The sequence below is a fragment of the Tauraco erythrolophus genome, chromosome 23 (assembly GCF_009769465.1).
Source record: "Tauraco erythrolophus isolate bTauEry1 chromosome 23, bTauEry1.pri, whole genome shotgun sequence".
Lineage (NCBI taxonomy): Eukaryota > Metazoa > Chordata > Aves > Musophagiformes > Musophagidae > Tauraco > Tauraco erythrolophus.
The window spans coordinates 2,432,009-2,449,733 of record NC_141487.1 but is presented as its reverse complement, the minus strand read 5'-3'; the positions used below and the strand labels follow the sequence as shown (position 1 = coordinate 2,449,733).

Sequence of the window (17,725 nt, the reverse complement as noted above, 5' to 3'; positions counted from 1 at the left end):
TCCCCATTGCTCAGTTTGAGTCATGGCACTTTGCGCATCGGTGAGATGATCTGCTCAGAACTGGTAACACACAGAGCTTCTGGCTTGGGCTCTTCCTCTTCCTCTTTCCTGCTTCTCCTAACCTGTACATTTACACTTGTTCTTCCCGAGCGTGTTCCTGGCGGTTTCCAGAATACCAGCTCCGTGTTACTGAGTTCTTCTGACTGTTCTTCTCCCTGTTTACTCCCTCGTTTCCAAACTGCTCTCTGTAGATCTATTGATGCTATCCCCGACAACCAAAAGTATAAGCAGTTGCAGAGGGAGCTTTCTCAAGTGTTGACCCAGCGCCAGATCTACATCCAGCCTGATAACTAAACCAATCCAGGTACCCCCTGCCTGTGAGGTGTGACAACCAGCACTAAACCAGGACTCACCCAGCCGAGACCTCTGCATGAGAACTGAGACCAGAACTAACCCCTAACTCCTGCAGACTGATCAACGACGTTTGAGCCGTGTTTCACCCAAGGGTTATTTCTTAATACGGCCAACTAAACGCTGCAATTTTTATTTTAGATGTTCCTCCACCCCTTCCCCGCCCCCGTTTGAAACGTCACGCTCTGAAATGTGGCAGGATTTACCACTTTGCACTCTAGCTTGGGAGCAAGAAAGGAGCACGTGGCCACCTTCCTGAAGTGGTGTTAGCCTGGACTGATTCAGTCCAGGAGCCCCGGAACTCCGTCCCTCGTGCACCATCAGTGTTTTACAGCTGTGGTACACCACTTTAGTGAAGAAACTCCCTGTAATCGTAGCATCCTCCCTGCAGAAAGGAGTGAAATCTTGGAAGTCTCGCAGTTTTAAAAAAAAAAAATGACTTCTGAGTAAACGTGAGCTCACTCCACACGCACATCCCCGGTTTGCCTGCCGTATCTTGAATTTCCTTGGAGCTTGAAATCCAGTCCTCAAGCTCTACGGAAACATTTCCAGCCTCCGCTTGCTTGTGCACTGCACAGCCTCTGAAGGGATTTGTTCACATATTCCCGTTTGCTCTGGAGCTCTGAAGGTCTGGGCTTAGCCCTGAGCCAGTTTAACTTTCCACTCCGATCCGTAACGAGTTACAGATGTTGTCTTCCACACATCCAGCTGACGGAGGGGAAAACGCGCTATTTGTTGATAATGGCCAGGAACCACTTCTCTAGCCTGTGACAAATGCAAATAGAAAATGTATATATTTGTATTAAAGCAGCGGAAGTCTCCAGAGACAAGAGAAATGGAAACGCTGTTATAAAAATGTTAGGAAAATAACTGACACAAAGAGCAGCCTTGTTTACCGGAGACGGCATCCGGGCAAAATAAGGTAGCTCCGAGTGCCGAAAAGGGTGTGAAATATGGTTTATGTGGCGAGAAATCCTACAAACTGGATCCTAACCACTTCGCTGCGAAAAGTCTGGTGGTGTCATTCTGTCAGTGATGATATTGAAGAGGGCTTTTTTTCCAAGTGGAAATTTCTTCTTGTACCTCCATGGAAAGTGGAGGTTCCTCTGCAGCTCCCCTGCATCAGTGAGCCGAGATGACCCCTAAAAGATGCTGCTTTTCTTCTAGAACCAAACTTTTAGCAAAAGGGAACCCCTGCAGTAGCCTCGCTGACAGTATCTGTGTGCCCGGGCTGCTTTCATTCCCTAATTACTCTAGGTGAGGTACAAACTGGAAAAGCAAATTTGAGAACAGGAACTCTGGCTGCTTTTTTTCCCCACTGGTGGACATGCCAGAGGGAAGTGTTTGCCGTGGCTGCTCGACCCTGGGTGAACAGTCTGCAAAAAGGTGCAGGAGCTCCCCCAGCCCGGCCCTTTCCACGTGCGTGGGTAGAGGCTGGGTTTTCCCTGCCTTCCTGTCACGGTCACTGGGAGAGCGAGAGCGCTAACACCCTTCGCTGGTGGTACGCTGGGCTTTTTCCGATCTGTCACGGAGAAAACAGTGGGAATCTCCTCCCTCCAGCGACTGGAGGCGGAGTGGAACTTCTGGGGCAGCGTGTCTTTCGGTGCCATCCTTGCTAGAGTGAATTTTGCTTTGATTTCCTCACCGAAGCGTTCACTTTGCCTTCTGCTTGCCGTGTGAAAACGGGCGAGCTGGGTTGTGTTTCCGCTAAGCCCGGGGTGAGGTGCTTCTCCTTCCTTCCCACCGCCTCACCTGCCCGAGGAGCCGATGGAAACACCCGCTCCCGAAACGCACCGCCTCTGACTCGCGTGTCCTTCTTCCCCGCAGGTCTGTGCAGACTTTTGCAGACAAATCAAAACAAGAAGCTCTTAAAAACGACCTGGTGGAGGCTTTGAAGAGAAAGCAGCAAAGTTAAAACCCTCCTCGTGCTAACAAGACATGCCATGCACTCGTTAGACTCCTTTCTTAGAAAACTCATCCCCCCCCTTGCCCTTTTCCGTTACGTCACGTCACCATTTGCATTCAGTACTCTCCATGCAACGCCATCTTCTCCCCATGAATAAAGCTGTACAAACTTTTTCAGTCTCTGACGCCTACTTTGCACCACGTTTTACTATCGAGACCTTAGGCTACGTTTCTGTAGAAGTCCATGTATTATTTTTTTTTCTTTTCTTCCCCCCCCTCTCTTCCACCCTCCCCCATTTATATGCATAAACACGGATCATTGTTTGTCTTTCCTCCCCGCTCCCCTCCTGCCTTTTGTTACATCGGTGTAAAAAATGTAAAACAAAAATTTATTAAATACTGTGGTGTGTGAAAGAGGAAGAACTGGAAAAAAAAAAAAAAAAAAAATCTATTCCACGTATGTTTGGGGGCTGGGCACAGGGGATGGCTGGTGGGAGGGAGGGAAGAGAGGGTGTTCCTTGGTGTTGTACTATACTGACTAAACCAGATTTGCAAGGAGACGGTGATTAGGAGACCTGCTGAAAGTTCTGCTCTTCTATAGCCTGGTTCCAAAGGCGCTTTTCTGTCAATTTTTACGGAATGCAAAAGGGTTTTTTTGTTTTCGATTTTGTTTTTTTGTAAAGCTTAAATTGAATCGACATCTGATACTTGAGCCTCCATACTGAAAAAAAAAAAAAAAAAAAGACTAAAACAAAACCAATAAAAATAAAAAAAATATCCCAGGAAGCAGTGTGTGCCGTTGGTGTCCTCCTTATTTCTCTTGCCTTTCTGCAGCGTTGCTGTAAACGCTTTCCTTGGTAGCAACTGGGAGCAATCGCTCTGGTGGTAGGTAAGTGCTTTTTCTGCTTTTTTTCTGCTTTTTTTTAATTTGTTTTCTCTTGCATCCAGATCAGCTGAAATTTGTTTGAAAGAGGATTTGATCTTAAAGAGGCTGCTCTTCACAGGCGGAGCGTTCCGTAGCCGCGTGACTCGTCAGCCTGTTGCACTTCCCAGAGGATGCTGGCATCCCACTGCTGGGATTGATGCTTCAGGCATCCAGCAAACGTGGAATAGAGGTATTTAGAGGAGAAGGGTCAGTCCAGCTTCACTGGGTGTTTTAAAAACAGCCTTTGGGGGAACCTGGGTGCCGAAATGCTCTGGTGGGCAGAGGAGAAGCGTTTCGGTTTGCTTGGCAACTTGAGGGAGATGGTTCCAACCATTGATGCTCACCCAAAAGCTCCTTCTTGGCTGGGTCCCTGTGGGATTTGTGAACCTCACCTGGACTTTCCCTCTCTTTAAGCCGTCGGTGGTCAGAGGGACCTTGCATGGCTTCAGATCTGCTGCCTACTTTGGTTGTACCAAACTCTTAATCCTGGTGAAACAGAAGGTGAATTCCTGCTGGGTTCCTCCTGCACACAGCTGCTGGAATTAGCCTGTGGGTGAACCTGTGCAAAGGGAGACTGGCAGCATTAATATTGATTAACACACTCCAGTTATGCTTTTCTAATGGGACCTGTTTCACATCCAGACATCTGCAGGCGATTACAGTCCCGTGCCGGAGGATTTTTCCCAGGGGCCTCCGGTCCGTAACGCAGCTCATCTGGGATGCAGGTGGGGAAAAGGCGCGAACGGCGCTGCCTCGGAGTGGGGATCCCTGAGGGAACGCGCCGAGATTCTGTTTTGTCTCGATTCCATCCGAGGAAGAACCTTTTCTAGAAGTTGGAGATAAGTTCGTGCGAACGCTTGAGGCTCGGAAATGGCGTGTTAGCCCGGGAATGGGGAGACACGGTTCCTCTCACCTGTTTCCCATTGTCGCGTGCTGCAGTGTTTTGGGGAGTTTGTTTTCCTTCTCCAGAGCTACTTCTGCACACACGAGCCAAAAATCCTGTGCCATCTCAGAAAAAGTGGATGGGTGGGCTCGGGGTACACAGAGATGTGAACATACCCGTTCCGCAGTCGTACAGGGACCAGGGGCAGGAGAGATGCAGCTACAGCAGCAGTTTATTCCTCTTCTCAAAGCAGTGTAACCGCATGTTTTAGTGGGAAAAAACCTATATATTTTATATTTTTTTTTTTTTTACATCCTTATGTTAGAGTAAATCCAGCTCTCTGTGAACCAACCGCGCCCGCCCTGGCACCTTGGGCTGAGCTACCAAACGGGAGCCGAGGTTAAAACACGCTGCTTTAACAAAACCAAGCCCCAGGTCTTCATCTGTAAGATCAGGTATTGAGGTCTAACGAAGCTGTGCTTCCTGTCCTGCCAGGAATCTCCTCGGCGTCCGTGTTAGTATCGGACATAGATTGTTTTTCTGCAATTCCTAGGGAAAAGATAGCAGAGGAAATCCTGCTGGCTCGAGGACAGGCAAGAGGTGAGCAACCCCATCGCCTGCGAGCCTGGAGGAGGAAGATTGTGAATTAATGGAGTGAAAAACCCACCCGCTTTGTTCCAGGGGCTCAAAAAAATCCCAAAAGTGTTTTTTTTCTTTGTAAAACCAACTGAGTCAGCTCCAAATACTGGCTCAGTTCAGCTGCTGTTGCAGTTTGTTGGCTATCGGGTAGCCCGACTCCCGCTTCGCACGCGCTCCAGGCTGAGCTGTGGCTCAGCTTCCTCAGCACGAGGCCGAAGCAGGGAGGAGGGTGACTTCCTCGGGAAGGAGAAATGTCACGGGACTGGCTGGGAAATTGTAAATGAATCAAAATAGAGCTAAAGCCACAAGAGTACAGAGCAGGGTGCTGTGTGGGTGGGGAGGGGGAAAAGGGGAACAAAAAGAGCTGGGAGTGACTGCAGGAAAAGGAAAGTTCTTGGTTTTGAAGGACAAATTGTGATAAGTTTTACTTGAAGGGCTACAGCTTTGGTCGATTTTCTTTTTTTTTGCCCTGTGAGACTGAGCTGCTTCTCCCCAGCAGTGTGTATGTGGCAGGGAGCTGCTGCTCCCCTGCCCGCCCAAAAGCATCTCTCCTGCCAGGGATGTGGCTTTTCCCAAACTGCCGCTGCTTCCAGTCCTGTGGTCAAGGAGCCGCCGTGCCGGGCGCAGGGCCCCGAGACGGGGATCACTCATCAGTGTTGGGAGTAAATTCATGGAGTTGGGGGTAAATTCATCAACAATGGGCAGGACTGAAAACCAGAGCGAGCAGAGAGGCAGCATCATCTGCCTGGGGAACGGCCTCTGCAGCTAACCAGAAAGGGATGGAGCAACTTAAAACGTGGGAGAGGCAACAACCATGAGGAGTCGAGAGAACGGGGACTGCGACATGTGTTAAGAGGCAGGAGCTGCCAGATGCAAAATAAAACCAAAGGAGGCACGTGGGGCAAGGACTTGTTTTATAGACGTGTGAATTAAAACGGGTATTTATGGACCAAAACACTTTGGTTACGCTTCCCCTTCCCTTCCTCCTCCTGAACTGGTCCCGGGCCCTGCCAGACCTTCCAGGAAGAGCTCACGGTGGAGAAATGTGGCCCACAGAGGTAAGAGGTGCTCGTGTCCGTGGCAGCTCGGTCACCTCTGTCCCTTCCCACAGTCCCTTCGGTTCTTCCCATGTTTGCCCATACCGGGGAAGCTCCGATGACTGGTGAGAGACAGCAGGTGGGGCAGAAGTGGCTGAGCTCAGCTGCGGGGCGTAAGAGCAGCGAAGAGCGACCTTTTGAGGTATCAAATAATTCCCTGTTTATCCCGATAGTATCATTGGTATCAGAGACACAAGGTCTCGCAGCAGCGTCCTCTGCTGCCTGGCTGGGCTTAGAGTCTTAGCAGCACAACGTGTCACCCGCTGGCTTGGGTCCTCTTCTCCCAAAAGCCACCAGGATGGAGAGGGCATTTTGCCCAGCGTCGCGGCCAGCTTCCTCGTCTGCATCGTCCCGTTCTCCACCCGGAGCAGGTCCCTTCGTCAGCTCTCCAAGCTGTCACCCTGCTCAGCGAGAAGAGCATCCCTCTCCTCGTGGGTGCTGGGTCTTCCTCTCCGATACGCAAGGAACTGGAAGGAGATCTGGGAAGAGGTTAAGGTTCTTCACGTGAGCAAGGGCGGATCGACGTGATGTGTCAAAAAACGGCTGTTTGTGCCAGGAGAGGTGGAAACCGGGCAACGAGCTCTACTGCAAATAAAGCTCTGAAGCACTCAGCTGTTGCAACACCATAAATTACTCACCGGCACGCGGGTGAGCAAGCACAGCTCAAAATCAACCAGTGAGCAGCACTGACCTGCCTGCTCCTGCCTAACCCTCCCTGCCCTGAGATGGGATCGCTCCCAGCAAAGCCTCACCGGTGGGATGCGATCCCAGGGGGAAGCGTTGGTGGGGAAAGGATACGACCACGTCGAGGGAAAGGACGCCCAGGCTGCCCACCAGCCAGGGCAGGTGTTTCAGGACGTAGTTGCCTTCGCCTTGCCCCGGCTCAGGGTTCTTCAGGAGGACGCTGAGGCCGTAGAGCGAGTTCCCCAGCATCACCAGAGCAAAGAGGGAGTAGGAGACCCCGACGGTGGATTTCCTCTTGTACTGGAAGAGCAGCCGGAGAGAGGAGAGCTTGGGTGCAGCTCGGAAATCTCACTAGAAAGTAGCATTAATCACCCTCCCACCAAAAAAAAAAAAAAAAAAAAAAAAAAGGTGGTGACTCAATGCCAAGAGCCTTTTAGTTCCCCTTTTGCTTGTAAATAAAGACGAAATGAAAGTCCCACCCTCAAAATATCGGTATGTTAAAAAGAGAGGAGAAAAATGCATCGGGCTTCTGAGCGGGAATACAGAAAAATAGTCCCTTGAGAAACAATCAGAGACGGGGACCTGGGACCTCCCAGTAAAGAGAAGCAAGATGATCCCACTGTTGCTCTTCAATTTGAAATCCCAGGAGCCCAGGGGGTGCCTGGGACCGGGCTGCCATCCTCCCCTGCCCCACACTTACGTTCGTGTAGATCTGGGGGACTCGGGAGCACAGGTAGAGCACGGAGGAGACGGAGCCGATGGTGAAGCCAACGATCTCGCTCCTGGTGAAAGTCTGCGAGGTGAAGCGAGGGCTCGAGAGCAGCCCCTGGGTTTTCAGAGGTGCTCTCACCACCCGTGCTGTGGCTCCACGCCCCAGCCTTTGATCTCCCCATCCACCCCTCGCCCCGCTGAGCGCTGCGCAGGATCACGCTGGTCCAGCACGACACGCCCACCCCACCGGACGCTTTTATCCTCTCTCCCCACCATCACCCAGACTGAGGAACCAGCTCACCTCCAACCCGGGCTCACCCACGTGAGCAGACAGCAGGGACCTCCCTTTAAACGTCGCCAGGTCCTGCGCCACGGCAGCACCTCTGCCCAGGAACGAGATGGTCGACACCGTGCCCAAGGAAAGGAAGACAAAGGCAGCGTTGATCGGGGCGGCGACTGCGGGGAATCAAGCGGAGGCTGGTTAGGGAGGGCTCCACCATCAGCCCCCAGTGCAGCCCAGCATCCTTGGTGGGTGCCAGGGCCATCTCTGGGTAGAGAGACCTTCAGTTTCTCTCTTATCTCTCCTGTGGCGCAGCCAGCACCACATAACTCGGCAATAGCTGCTGCGGGGGGTTTATCTGGCAGCGATACGGGTGATTTGTAAGTTATTGGGCAGGAAACCGCTTCTATCTCGGCAGGCTGACAGCGTTCGCGCTTCTTTTGGGTTCAAGGCTCTTAAAAATCACCCCCTCCATCTGCAGGCTTTTCTGTCTGAACTCCCAGCAGTGCACGTTCCAATCCCAGCCCTGCTTCAACAGCAGGATTTGATTTATTCTGAAAATAAGCTCTCCAGCATTAATGCAACTATAGTTGATGGGCATCTCTCAATCGGTTTCATAAATTTAAATGGCTGTTTTTAATAAATTAAATAGTTCTCAGGGTCCCGAGGGACGTCTGTTTGTAGTTCACAGAAAGGTCCTGCGTTACAAACCAGATTTTCTCTTGCTGTTTAAGCCTTGCAAGAACGGTAGAGCCCCGTTCAGGTTCTTTTTTCACTTCATTTGAACAGGGAGGAACTTGTCCATCATGTCAAGGCTGTCATTAACCGCAAGAAGAGCATCAACCCTGGAACAGCCAGAAAACTTCACCCCTTCCCTTAAAGCGCTGGCCGGACAGTCGAGAGATCTGGCTGTGGTTTCCAGCTCCAGGATGGAGTTATTGCATAACTGCAGGTCAGTAATTTCTTTCTGTGCTTAATGCAACTCACAGGGGGGTTATTTCCAACCCAGCCACTGTGCACGGCAGTTTGCAGGAAGCCCAGGCACAGCCAGCAGCTATCTGCCAGCTGTGACTTTCATGGGTGCTCAGATTATCCAAGAAAAAAGCCAGCAAGTGATAAGGGGCCTCCCATGGCTGCCTCAACGCATCTCCAAAGCATCTCTGCCCCAATGCATCTCCCCCAGGCATTGCTTCCCTCCTGGCTCTGCAGCTGAGGAGAAACCAGCACGAAAGATGTGCCAAGAGAAGGGCACGGCCCCACTGCATCCCTAATCCCAACTCACATCCTCCACCCCGGTTCTTCACTTTGTAGTAGCAGTAGAGAGACAGCATCACCAGGTCTGCGAGCACGTAGTAAACAGCTGTGTAAACCTGCAGGGAGAAGGACGGGTTGGACCTACAGGCAGAAAGGCTTCCAGCTGGTATCCGGGATGAGCCAGCATCCCGGGGCATAGCATTGCATCCCAGGGGGGAGAATGGGAGCATTCCTGTACTGTTTGGCGCTCTGATTCCCAGTGCTGGATTAAGCATTACCCATCCCATCCTTCCTCCCTGGAGTCTGCGGTGTCTGAGAGCCAACCCAGCCCCAGCGAGTCGGTCGGTACCTGCAGTGGCAACTGATCAGCCAGGAAGGAACCGATGAGGTTTAGGAGGTCCCCGCTCAGCCATCCCAGCAGGAAATATATGGAGAGAGCCCGGTCCATGATGCCTGTTTTGCAGGCTTGGTAAAACTGCCTGCAGAGAGTTGGGCAGAGACACAAATCATTCTCCCCCAGCCGGTTCAGCGCTACCTGGGAACCATCCCCAGGTTTCCCTGTTGCTCCCACCCAGATCATTTCGCAAAGCACTCAGAGCAGAGGGGCAGGAAGGAAAAGCAGAGATTTCTTTTAGCAAAGCCACGTGCTCCCCTGCAAACTGGCCACCCTGAGAAGTCCTGCGACCCATTGAGTGCTGGCAGCAATGGGCTGGGCTCGAGCCCTTGCGATCTGTCCCTCGTGCCGGGGCAGAAAGCAGCGAGGAGAAGCAGAAACCGCCTCTCCGGTTACAAAATAGTCTGATGATACACTGAGAACGAGCGTGACCCCTCCATGTTCCCCTTTGCCACGGCTGTCCCAGCACTTCCAAGAAGCCTGGGGCTCCTGGAAACGTTTCTTCCGCACGTATGACCTGCAACGACCGCATTGCAGTTGGCTTACGTGGGTTATTACAGCTTCCAAGCCGCATAATAACAATATAATAACAAACAAGGCTGTGGGGCTGTACTGCCTGCTCCTGGTAAACCCAAATTTTCCAAGCCCAGATTGCTTTTGCTGGGTAGATTTAATAATTCAGGCAGCTTGCACTTGAGATTTGATCTTTAGGGAGGAGCGTTGTACCAAGGGAAGGGTTCGGCTGGGTTTTGGGAGCGATACTTACGGAAAAGACGCAGCTGCGAAGCAGAAGATGGAAACCAGACCCAGGATGACGCTGGCGATGTCCCGGCCGTCCTGGGCACATTCGTTGAACACATCCATCACCCAACGGGAGCCGTTGGGACAGTCGGAAAGATTCCCGGGTGGGAGACCCCTCCAGCGCTGCGCTCCCATGCCTCCGGCGCTCAGCTCAAAGCAGGGATGTTTATCAGCGTCCGGCAGCGAAACTGTTGGGGAAAATGCAATAACATGGAAAAAAAATAAAGCAACACTGAAGAAAAATATATCTATATCAGGAAAATGCTCACTGCTCCTCTGGCTGTGGCTCAAAGCTGGCTCACGACACAAGAAACTCACTACTGGCTAATACACCTTGACTGGTAAAATGAATAAAATGTATTACTTTCGGCCAGTAATAAATTAATATTAATTTAAATAACTATTAGATAAATAACTAAATATTAGATAAATAAATTCATAAAACTCAGCCGGTGCGCCCCACAGAACAGGGACTTACCTCACTCACCATCAGCCGCTTGGAAATCGGTTTTATTTTTCTTTGGAAACCCGCTGCTTTTTCAGAAACTTTGTGTTTTGCTTTTTCCTTCGCAGCTCCACTGCTTCTTCAGAAACTTGCCGGGTTTCCTTTGCAAATCCGTCGCTTTTTCCCGAAACTTGCTGGTTTTCCTCCCAAATCAGCTCAGCTGCTTTTTCGGGAAGTCGCCGGTTGTTTTTTTTTTGGCAAATCTGCTGCTTTTGGGGGGAATTACTGTTTGGTTCTGGTTTGTTTGTTGTTTTTTTTTTTAACAAACCCGCTGTTTTTTTTCCCCAGAAACTTGCTACCTTTCGCAAACCCGACTTTTAGGACACTTCCCGGTGTTTATCCCGACGTGCCCGCTCCCGACGAGCCGCCGCTCCCGCCCGGCGGGACGAGGCTGCGCGGCGCTGCACTGCGCATGCGCGCCCGGGCCGTGCCCGGCGGGCGGGGCGGGCGCTCTGCTCACCGCGCATGCGCAGTGAGGGCGGCAGCCATGGCGGCCGGCGGCGCTCGGCCCGGGGTGGTGATGGGCGTCATGGAGATGGGGCGGCGCGTCGGGCCCGAGGCGAGCGCCGGGCTTCTCCGCGCCTTCCTGCAGCGCGGGTATCGTCTCCTCGACACCGCTCATATCTACGCGGGCGGCGAGTCCGAGCGCATCCTGGGCGCGCTGCTGGCTGGCGGCACGGAGCCGGGTAAAGGTCGGGGCTGGTCGCGGTGGGGGTGGCGGTCTCTGAGGAGAAGGGTCTTCCCTGCCAGGCTGACACTGTCCCTGAGGAGAAGGGACTTCTCCCAGGCTCGTTCCCTAAGGAAAAGGGTCTTCCTTGCCAGGCTGACACTGTTTCTGAGGAGAAGGGACTTCTCCCAGGCTCGTTCCCTAAGGAAAAGGGTCTTCCCTGCCAGGCTGACACTATCCCTGAGGAGAAGGACCTCCTCTGCTAGGCTGACATGGTTCCCAAGGAGAACAGCCTTCCCTGAAACACTGCAAGCAATGTTTGAGTTACGCCTCTTCTCCCCATTCCCTTCCTGAAGGCGGAAACATCCCTGCTCGTTCTTTCCTTATCTCTGCTAGTGGAAATCGCCACCAAGGCCAATCCTTGGGGTGGGAACACGCTGAAGCCCGATAGTCTGCGATCGCAGCTGGAAACGTCCCTGGAGAGGCTGAAGAGGACAAGTGTGGAGCTCTTCTACCTCCATGCCCCCGACCATGGGACCCCAGTGGAGGAGACGCTGCGTGCCTGCAATGAGCTGCACAAAGAAGTAAAGTGGGAAGTCCAAGCTCGGACTATTGTTTAATTCCCTCCCTCTCACCTCCTTTTTAAACCAGGGCTGCTTGTTGTGCCCTTCTGCAGCGCTAGGAAAAGGGAACACAGACGAGCAGGGAAAAGCCAAACAACTGACGCAGTGTTAACGTGTTCACATGGTGCACTTTGTTCTCAAATGCTGAACTTTGCTTTCAGCCATCTTAACTGACTAGGTTAAGATTAGTGCTGGCAATGGCTGAAGAATTCCTGAATTGCATTAATCTGATAGTACCATTTAAATTAGAAGGTGTGAATTCAAAATTAACAGAGAATTTGAAATAGTTTTGTCAGGTCTTACAATTCATATTCTGTCTAGAAAAGGTGGACAGGGATGAGCACAGAAGTCTGGACTAAAATTTCGCGACTGTCCTTTTCACCGTATGCATCTTGCACCGTGTAGGTGCAACTGCACGTTAAAATCTGGAACTGAACAGCCTTTTATTCCTCTGCAGGGCAAGTTTAAAGAACTCGGTCTATCAAACTACGCCGCGTGGGAGGTCGCAGAAATCTGCACCATCTGCAAATACAACAACTGGGTGATGCCAACTGTGTACCAGGTGAGAGATAGGGGCTTGCTGTGGTCCAGGAAACCTTTTGTGGAGGCTGAGGTGAATCAAACCAAAAGAATACGAGGCTTTACATCAGACTAGCATACGGATGGTTCCCTGTGCCCTTACAGCAATGGTCAGTCGCTGTGGGGAAGGGTTTGGAAGCCTCAGATCTCAGACCAGCCCCCAGTGTGCCAGATACCAACACAGAAAAGGAAGTTGCTGCAGTTATCTGGAAAGTCCTTTCAGGACACGCATGGTTAGAAAGCTGAGTGAGATCACTTTTCAGAAAAAGCTGAGTATGTGTTTGTTGCTTGAGTCAGTGACTCCCTTGATGTGGAACTTAAAAGTTTTTGCGTTATTTGCAAATCCTTTAGAAAGCCTGTTCCTAAGCAGATAATAACCTTAGGTGACCTGAAGCGGCTTTTCAGGATAGGAGTATTGTCAGGGAAGGGTGGGGAAAAGGCTGTGCCAGGTGCTTACGCTCACTGTCACGAGCTGGCGTTTGAAGTTCTTTCTCTCCCTCACCTTTGTGCAGGGCATGTACAACGCGACCACTCGCCAGGTGGAAGCCGAGCTGTTCCCGTGCCTGAGACACTTCGGACTGCGCTTCTACGCCTACAATCCACTGGCAGGTACGGGGAGGGACAGGGCAAGACTTTGAGAAGAAAATGTGCAAAATGGGGGCTGCAGAAGAACCAGCCCATCCCTAAACATGCTGCTGACCCTTTGCAGGAGGGCTGCTGACCGGCAAGTACAAGTATGAGGACAAAGACACACGCCAGCCCACTGGAAGATTTTTTGGGAATGACTGGGCTCAAGCCTACAGGGACAGGTACGTTTTGAGCTGAGGGATGAGCAGGGATATGTGGCAGGAGTGGCTATGTAAAAAAACCTAAAATATATATTAAGAATCAGCCAGGAGGAAACGGAATTCACCAAAGCTTGTGCATTAATTATGTGGTTGGAGCTGTGGCTTGCGACAGCTCTGTAGAATGGTTTTGAGGCTCAGCTTCCTTCCAGCTTGCAGTGGGAGATCGCAGAAGTTCCCGGAGGCCACAAAGAGTTGTATGGGGCTTCCTGAAAGCCTTTTGTACCTGCTTGGAATATGGATGTACCATTCACGAGATGTCCCAAGGGCAATAAGAGTGATTTCTTTTCTTGCAGGTACTGGAAGAAGCACAATTTTGAAGGAATTGCCCTAGTGGAGAGAGCTCTGAAAGAAGCTTACGGTTCCAGCGCACCGAGCCTGACCTCTGCCGCGTTGCGCTGGATGTACCATCACTCCAAGCTGCAGGTAAGCGCTTGGAGCAACACCAGATGTGGCTGCAGCACCACCAGAACTGGGCGGCTGTTGGGGCACACAAACAGGGAAACATCTCCGTACAGACAGTTCTCTTTTAATCTGCCTATCCCGTGGGCTTATGGCCTTCCAAAGTGAATACTGCTGTTCGGACTCTGCGTGCCAGGCTGCAGGAGCGCGTCAGCTCTGCGTTTCCCCACGGTATCCTGTGTTCAGAGGATGGGCAGAAGTGGGAGATTTTACATGCCAGTTACTGGGGTCTTGGCTTCCCACCCAGACAGCTTTCCTGCAAGGAGATGACTTGGCTTTTCATTGGACTAGGAAATTAATAGTTATGTTCCCCATCTCCCCAAAACGTTCCCATAGCCCCATGTAAAGTAGGACTTGGCAGTTTTTCAGGAGCTGGCGTGACTTGGAGATATTCTGGCCTTGCGAACAGAACTGTCTGGGGTCAGTTGTCTAAACATCCACGAGTTACTGGATGCTCTTTACTGGAAAGAAACATTTCAAGGTTGGCCTGCATTGACTTGGGAGGTGAACTAGGTTTCTCTTGGGTTGAGCAACTCCTCTTACCACTTTCCAGGGTTCACTGGGAGACAAAGTGATCATCGGGATGTCCAGCTTGGAGCAGCTAGAGCAGAACCTTGACTACAGCGAAGAGGGTCCCCTGCTCCCTGCTGTTGTGGAGGCGTTCGATAAAGCCTGGAACCTGACTGCGCACGACTGCCCCAACTATTTCCGCTAGGTGCTCGGGTAGGAGGGACGAGAAAGCGGGTGGCGCGAGGGTGGAGAAGGAGACATCTCTCTCGAGAAGTCTCTTGAAGCACTGAGGAGGTTCTTACCCACCCTGTCCCTTTGATCCACGTGCAAATCGGTTATTTTCCGTGTAGGAACGAAGCTTTGTAGGATCCACTACCGCTGTCAGCACTTGTGTTGGGCTGTGCCTTCTTCTTTCCTCATGGACCTTCAGCTCTGTGCAGCACACTGTGATTTAACGATGCACTTGGTTGGGGAAAATGGACACACCAGTGGCTGAAGGCCCCAGTTTTGCTTTAACATGATACCTTAAATGATTATATATGACCTTAAATGATTATATACAAGATTAAAATCTTTTTTGAATGCAGACCCTATCCCTTAACTGGACCTGTAACCTGGCTGGCATCTCTATCTCAGTTCTTGGTGACTTTTGAGTAAAAATAGCTTCTTCTGCATCACAAGATAAAAACAAACCCTCAGCATCCTCCCCAGTGTCACGTGTGCTACGTCTAATTTGCATCACATTTACATGCTTTTTGCCTCACTCTCATGTTTGAGGTGGCATTTCCTCAGATCCCAGGGTACTCAAACAGTAACAGGCAGCAGTAACAACCATCTCAAGTTTTATATATAGATTTACATTTTTTAAAAAAAGCATAATCAGGTCCTCTTTTAAGAAGAACATATCTGAGCTGATGGTCCTTGTTCTCTGGGTGCAAACAGGGAAGGGAAACATCCTCTTCTTTTGCCTCCAAAATAAAGTAGAACTCTCTAGTGTCCACGCACAAGGACTGCTGCTAGTCCTCATCGCTGTCATCCTCCTCCATTTCCTCCTCCTCTTCCTCCACTGAGTCTCCCACAAGCTTCTGGAAGTCTCCCGTTTCAGAATTCCACAGAAATTTGATGGTGACTTTAAACTCCGCCATCTCGTAGCCAAAGAGTTTCTAGGAAAGGACACAAACCCGTCATTCCCGCTTCACTGTGTACGTGGCCAGCCCAGCAAAAACACTCATGGTAAATGTCGCTTCCGGGTGGGAACTGCAGCAAAGCAAAAGCCAAAATCATGGCTGCACCCACATCAGGAACACGTACGGATGTTTGCTGCGCCCCACCGACCGCTGCCAGAAGCACTGATCACCCTTGGCCAAGAACTCCAGCAGAATTAAGCTGAGGAGTTAATTATTTTTATCAGGGGAACAGGGGCGTGCGCAGACGCTGCGTTACGACGGTACTCACCAGGACACGGGCTTGCTCGGGGGTGAGAACGTCCCCTTCTTTGCAGACTTCGTAATCCGAAAGTAAGGTCACCACTCCTGCAGGAACAGAAATCCGTGCAGGCTCGCAAATACCGGCTAAGCCCAGCGAGACGTGGGGCGCCAAGCTCACACTCCGCTCTCTGTAGCCTTTTGCATGCGAATATTGGTACACCCCGAGGAGCTGGGTGAGATCAGCTCCGAAAAAGCCCTACATCTGGTTCTGACTGGGATGCCAGCACGCTGGGTTAGGCCAGGCCTAGTTGTTTCCCCTGAAAAAGGACGGTATCCTGTAGAATGCTGGTTGTTTCACTCGTTCTTTGGCATCAGTTTGGGAAGAACAGAGCAAGAAGAACATAACGAGCTCTAGCACCAGCCAAACAAGGAGAAAGTTGTCCATCAGATCATCTCCGTAACTAAATTCTACTCTATTATTTAACATTCTCCTTCAAAGATCTCATCAGTGCAGACAAAAACCAAAGTTTCTTCACGCTTCACGTACCTTTTTTCAGCGCCGTTGGCAATCCCAGCTGCCGTAACTGAGGCTCCATGGAGTGGGGGAACTGCTCCAAGGGCCCTGTGTCCAGGCTCACCGTGTACGCAGCCTTGTTGCCTGCACGGGCAAAGTCCACCTCTTTGAATTTGGAGAACCACCTGTGACAGAGCCAGACAACGAGAGCTTTAACTGCGGAAAGAACGTCCTCTGGGCTCACACGGGGATTAATGGCACAACCTGCCGTAGCTTCTTCCCCGTGTTGCGGGGACGGCAGAGAAAGATGAGCAGAAAACCCTCACGAGATCATGGAATCACAGAACAGTTTGGGTTGGGAGGGACCTCAAAGATCATCCAGTTCCAACCCCCCTGCCATGGGCAGGGACACCCTCCACTACACCAGGTTGCCCAAAGCCTCATGCAACCTGGCCTTGAACACTGCCAGGGATGGGGCAGCCACAACTTCTCTGGGCAATCTGTTCCAGTGCCTCACCACCCTCAGAGTGAAAATTTTTTTTCTTAGATCCCATCGAAATCTCCCCTCTTTCAGTTTAAAGCCATTGCCCCTTGTCCTGTTGCTCCACGCCCTCATCCAAAGCCCCTCTCCAGCTTTCCTGTAGCCCCTTTAGGTACTGGCAGGCTGCTGGAAGGTCTCCCCGGAGCCTTCTCTTCTCCAGGCTGAACAGCCCCAACTCTCTCAGCCTGTCTGCACAGGAGAATCATCGCTGCTTCAGGAGGAAAATCAGCAAGTGAAGCAGCACGAGGCTGCCCGGCATTTTGAAGCCACGGCTGTGGCACGCACGCACTTACTGGTCCACCTCGTCTCTGGTGCGGTCAGTGAAAAGCAGACCAACTTCTCCTCGCAGGTGTTTGCTCACCTGAAAGAGAGAAGCCATCCGTGGGACTCGGGCAGCACCCAGGGACTTCCCTTCTAGGGCTTGGTCCTGTCCCGACAGGGATGGATTCAGTCACGACCTGCGGAGGTTCTATCATCCCTCCGCATTGCTCGGAAAACCCTGGCCCAGCCCCTACCTTGTGCAGGTTCTCCTTGTACTCGCTGCTCGCCTCGCGCCCCAGCGCCACCATCATCACTTTGTTCTTCCCGAAGAAGATCCTGGAGGAGGAAGAGGAGGAGGCGGCTGCCAGCCCCGGGGCCGCCCTCACCCCCTCGGCCGGCGGCACCCCGCGGCCCGCCTTACCTGCTGTGCTTCCAGGCGTTCCGCACGTCCTTCAGCTTGTTGTTCCTCATGTTGGCCACGGAGAAGACGAAGATGTACTTGTAGGTGTCCACGCATCTCCGCAGCTGGAAGGCGGCGGGGGCCGGTTAGCGGGGAGCGGGGAGCAGGGGAGCGGGGAGCCGGGCCGCGCCGCACTCACCTCGGCGATCAGCGCCTGCTTGGCCTCCAACCCCTTCCTGGGCGTCCGCGTCAGGGAGACTGCGGGGAGCGGAGCGGAGAGGGCGCGTTAGGGCGGGGCGGGCGGGGCGCGGGGGAGCCGGGGGTGGCGGCGCTCACCTTTGCGGTCCCGCTTCGACTTCGGCATGGCGCCGCCGCCGTGCTTCGAGGCCCCCGCCTCGGCGCCGCGC

At 52.1% G+C, this 17,725-nt stretch overlaps 4 protein-coding genes across 6 annotated transcripts in view; 2 read left to right on the top strand and 2 right to left on the bottom strand.

Moving 5' to 3' along the window:
- Positions 1–2,488, top strand: part of CAPZB (capping actin protein of muscle Z-line subunit beta) — a 62,397-nt gene extending 59,909 nt beyond the window's left edge. Inside the window, exon 9 of the mRNA XM_086625557.1 lies at positions 2,239–2,488. Coding sequence (XP_086481683.1) covers positions 2,239–2,326 — 88 coding nt within the window. The 3' untranslated portion in view covers positions 2,327–2,488. The remainder of the gene's footprint in view (positions 1–2,238) is intronic.
- A 3,183-nt stretch (positions 2,489–5,671) lies between these two features.
- On the bottom strand, positions 5,672–10,848 carry SLC66A1 (solute carrier family 66 member 1). Its single transcript, XM_086625586.1, has 8 exons — positions 10,463–10,848; positions 9,950–10,172; positions 9,139–9,268; positions 8,818–8,905; positions 7,557–7,711; positions 7,245–7,337; positions 6,659–6,844; positions 5,672–6,339 (listed from the first exon to the last, which is right to left on the bottom strand). The coding sequence occupies exons 2-8, from the start codon at positions 10,117–10,119 to the stop codon at positions 6,241–6,243; spliced, it is 921 nt and encodes a 306-aa protein (XP_086481712.1). The 5' UTR covers positions 10,120–10,172; positions 10,463–10,848; the 3' UTR covers positions 5,672–6,240.
- Positions 10,849–10,976: 128 nt separating this feature from the next.
- LOC104369958 (aflatoxin B1 aldehyde reductase member 2) lies at positions 10,977–14,793 on the top strand. 2 transcript variants are annotated; one of them, XM_086625537.1, is made up of 8 exons: positions 10,977–11,175; positions 11,553–11,740; positions 12,237–12,341; positions 12,871–12,967; positions 13,068–13,167; positions 13,500–13,629; positions 14,219–14,388; positions 14,526–14,793. In XM_086625537.1, the coding sequence occupies exons 1-7, from the start codon at positions 10,977–10,979 to the stop codon at positions 14,378–14,380; spliced, it is 981 nt and encodes a 326-aa protein (XP_086481663.1). In that variant the 3' UTR covers positions 14,381–14,388; positions 14,526–14,793. The 2 variants fall into 2 exon arrangements, with proteins under 2 accessions (XP_086481663.1, XP_086481662.1); XM_086625536.1 differs by having other exon boundaries at positions 14,219–14,793.
- A 248-nt stretch (positions 14,794–15,041) lies between these two features.
- MRTO4 (MRT4 homolog, ribosome maturation factor) lies at positions 15,042–17,698 on the bottom strand. Of its 2 annotated transcripts, XM_086625534.1 has the most exons (8): positions 17,655–17,698; positions 17,518–17,576; positions 17,340–17,443; positions 17,173–17,254; positions 16,951–17,018; positions 16,150–16,301; positions 15,631–15,707; positions 15,042–15,338 (listed from the first exon to the last, which is right to left on the bottom strand). In XM_086625534.1, exons 1-8 carry the CDS (start codon positions 17,680–17,682, stop codon positions 15,192–15,194), a joined length of 717 nt encoding a protein of 238 aa, XP_086481660.1. In that variant the 5' UTR covers positions 17,683–17,698; the 3' UTR covers positions 15,042–15,191. The 2 variants fall into 2 exon arrangements, with proteins under 2 accessions (XP_086481660.1, XP_086481661.1); XM_086625535.1 differs by lacking the exons at positions 15,042–15,338; positions 15,631–15,707 and adding an exon at positions 15,715–16,013.
- Between the last annotated feature and the right edge of the window lie 27 nt (positions 17,699–17,725).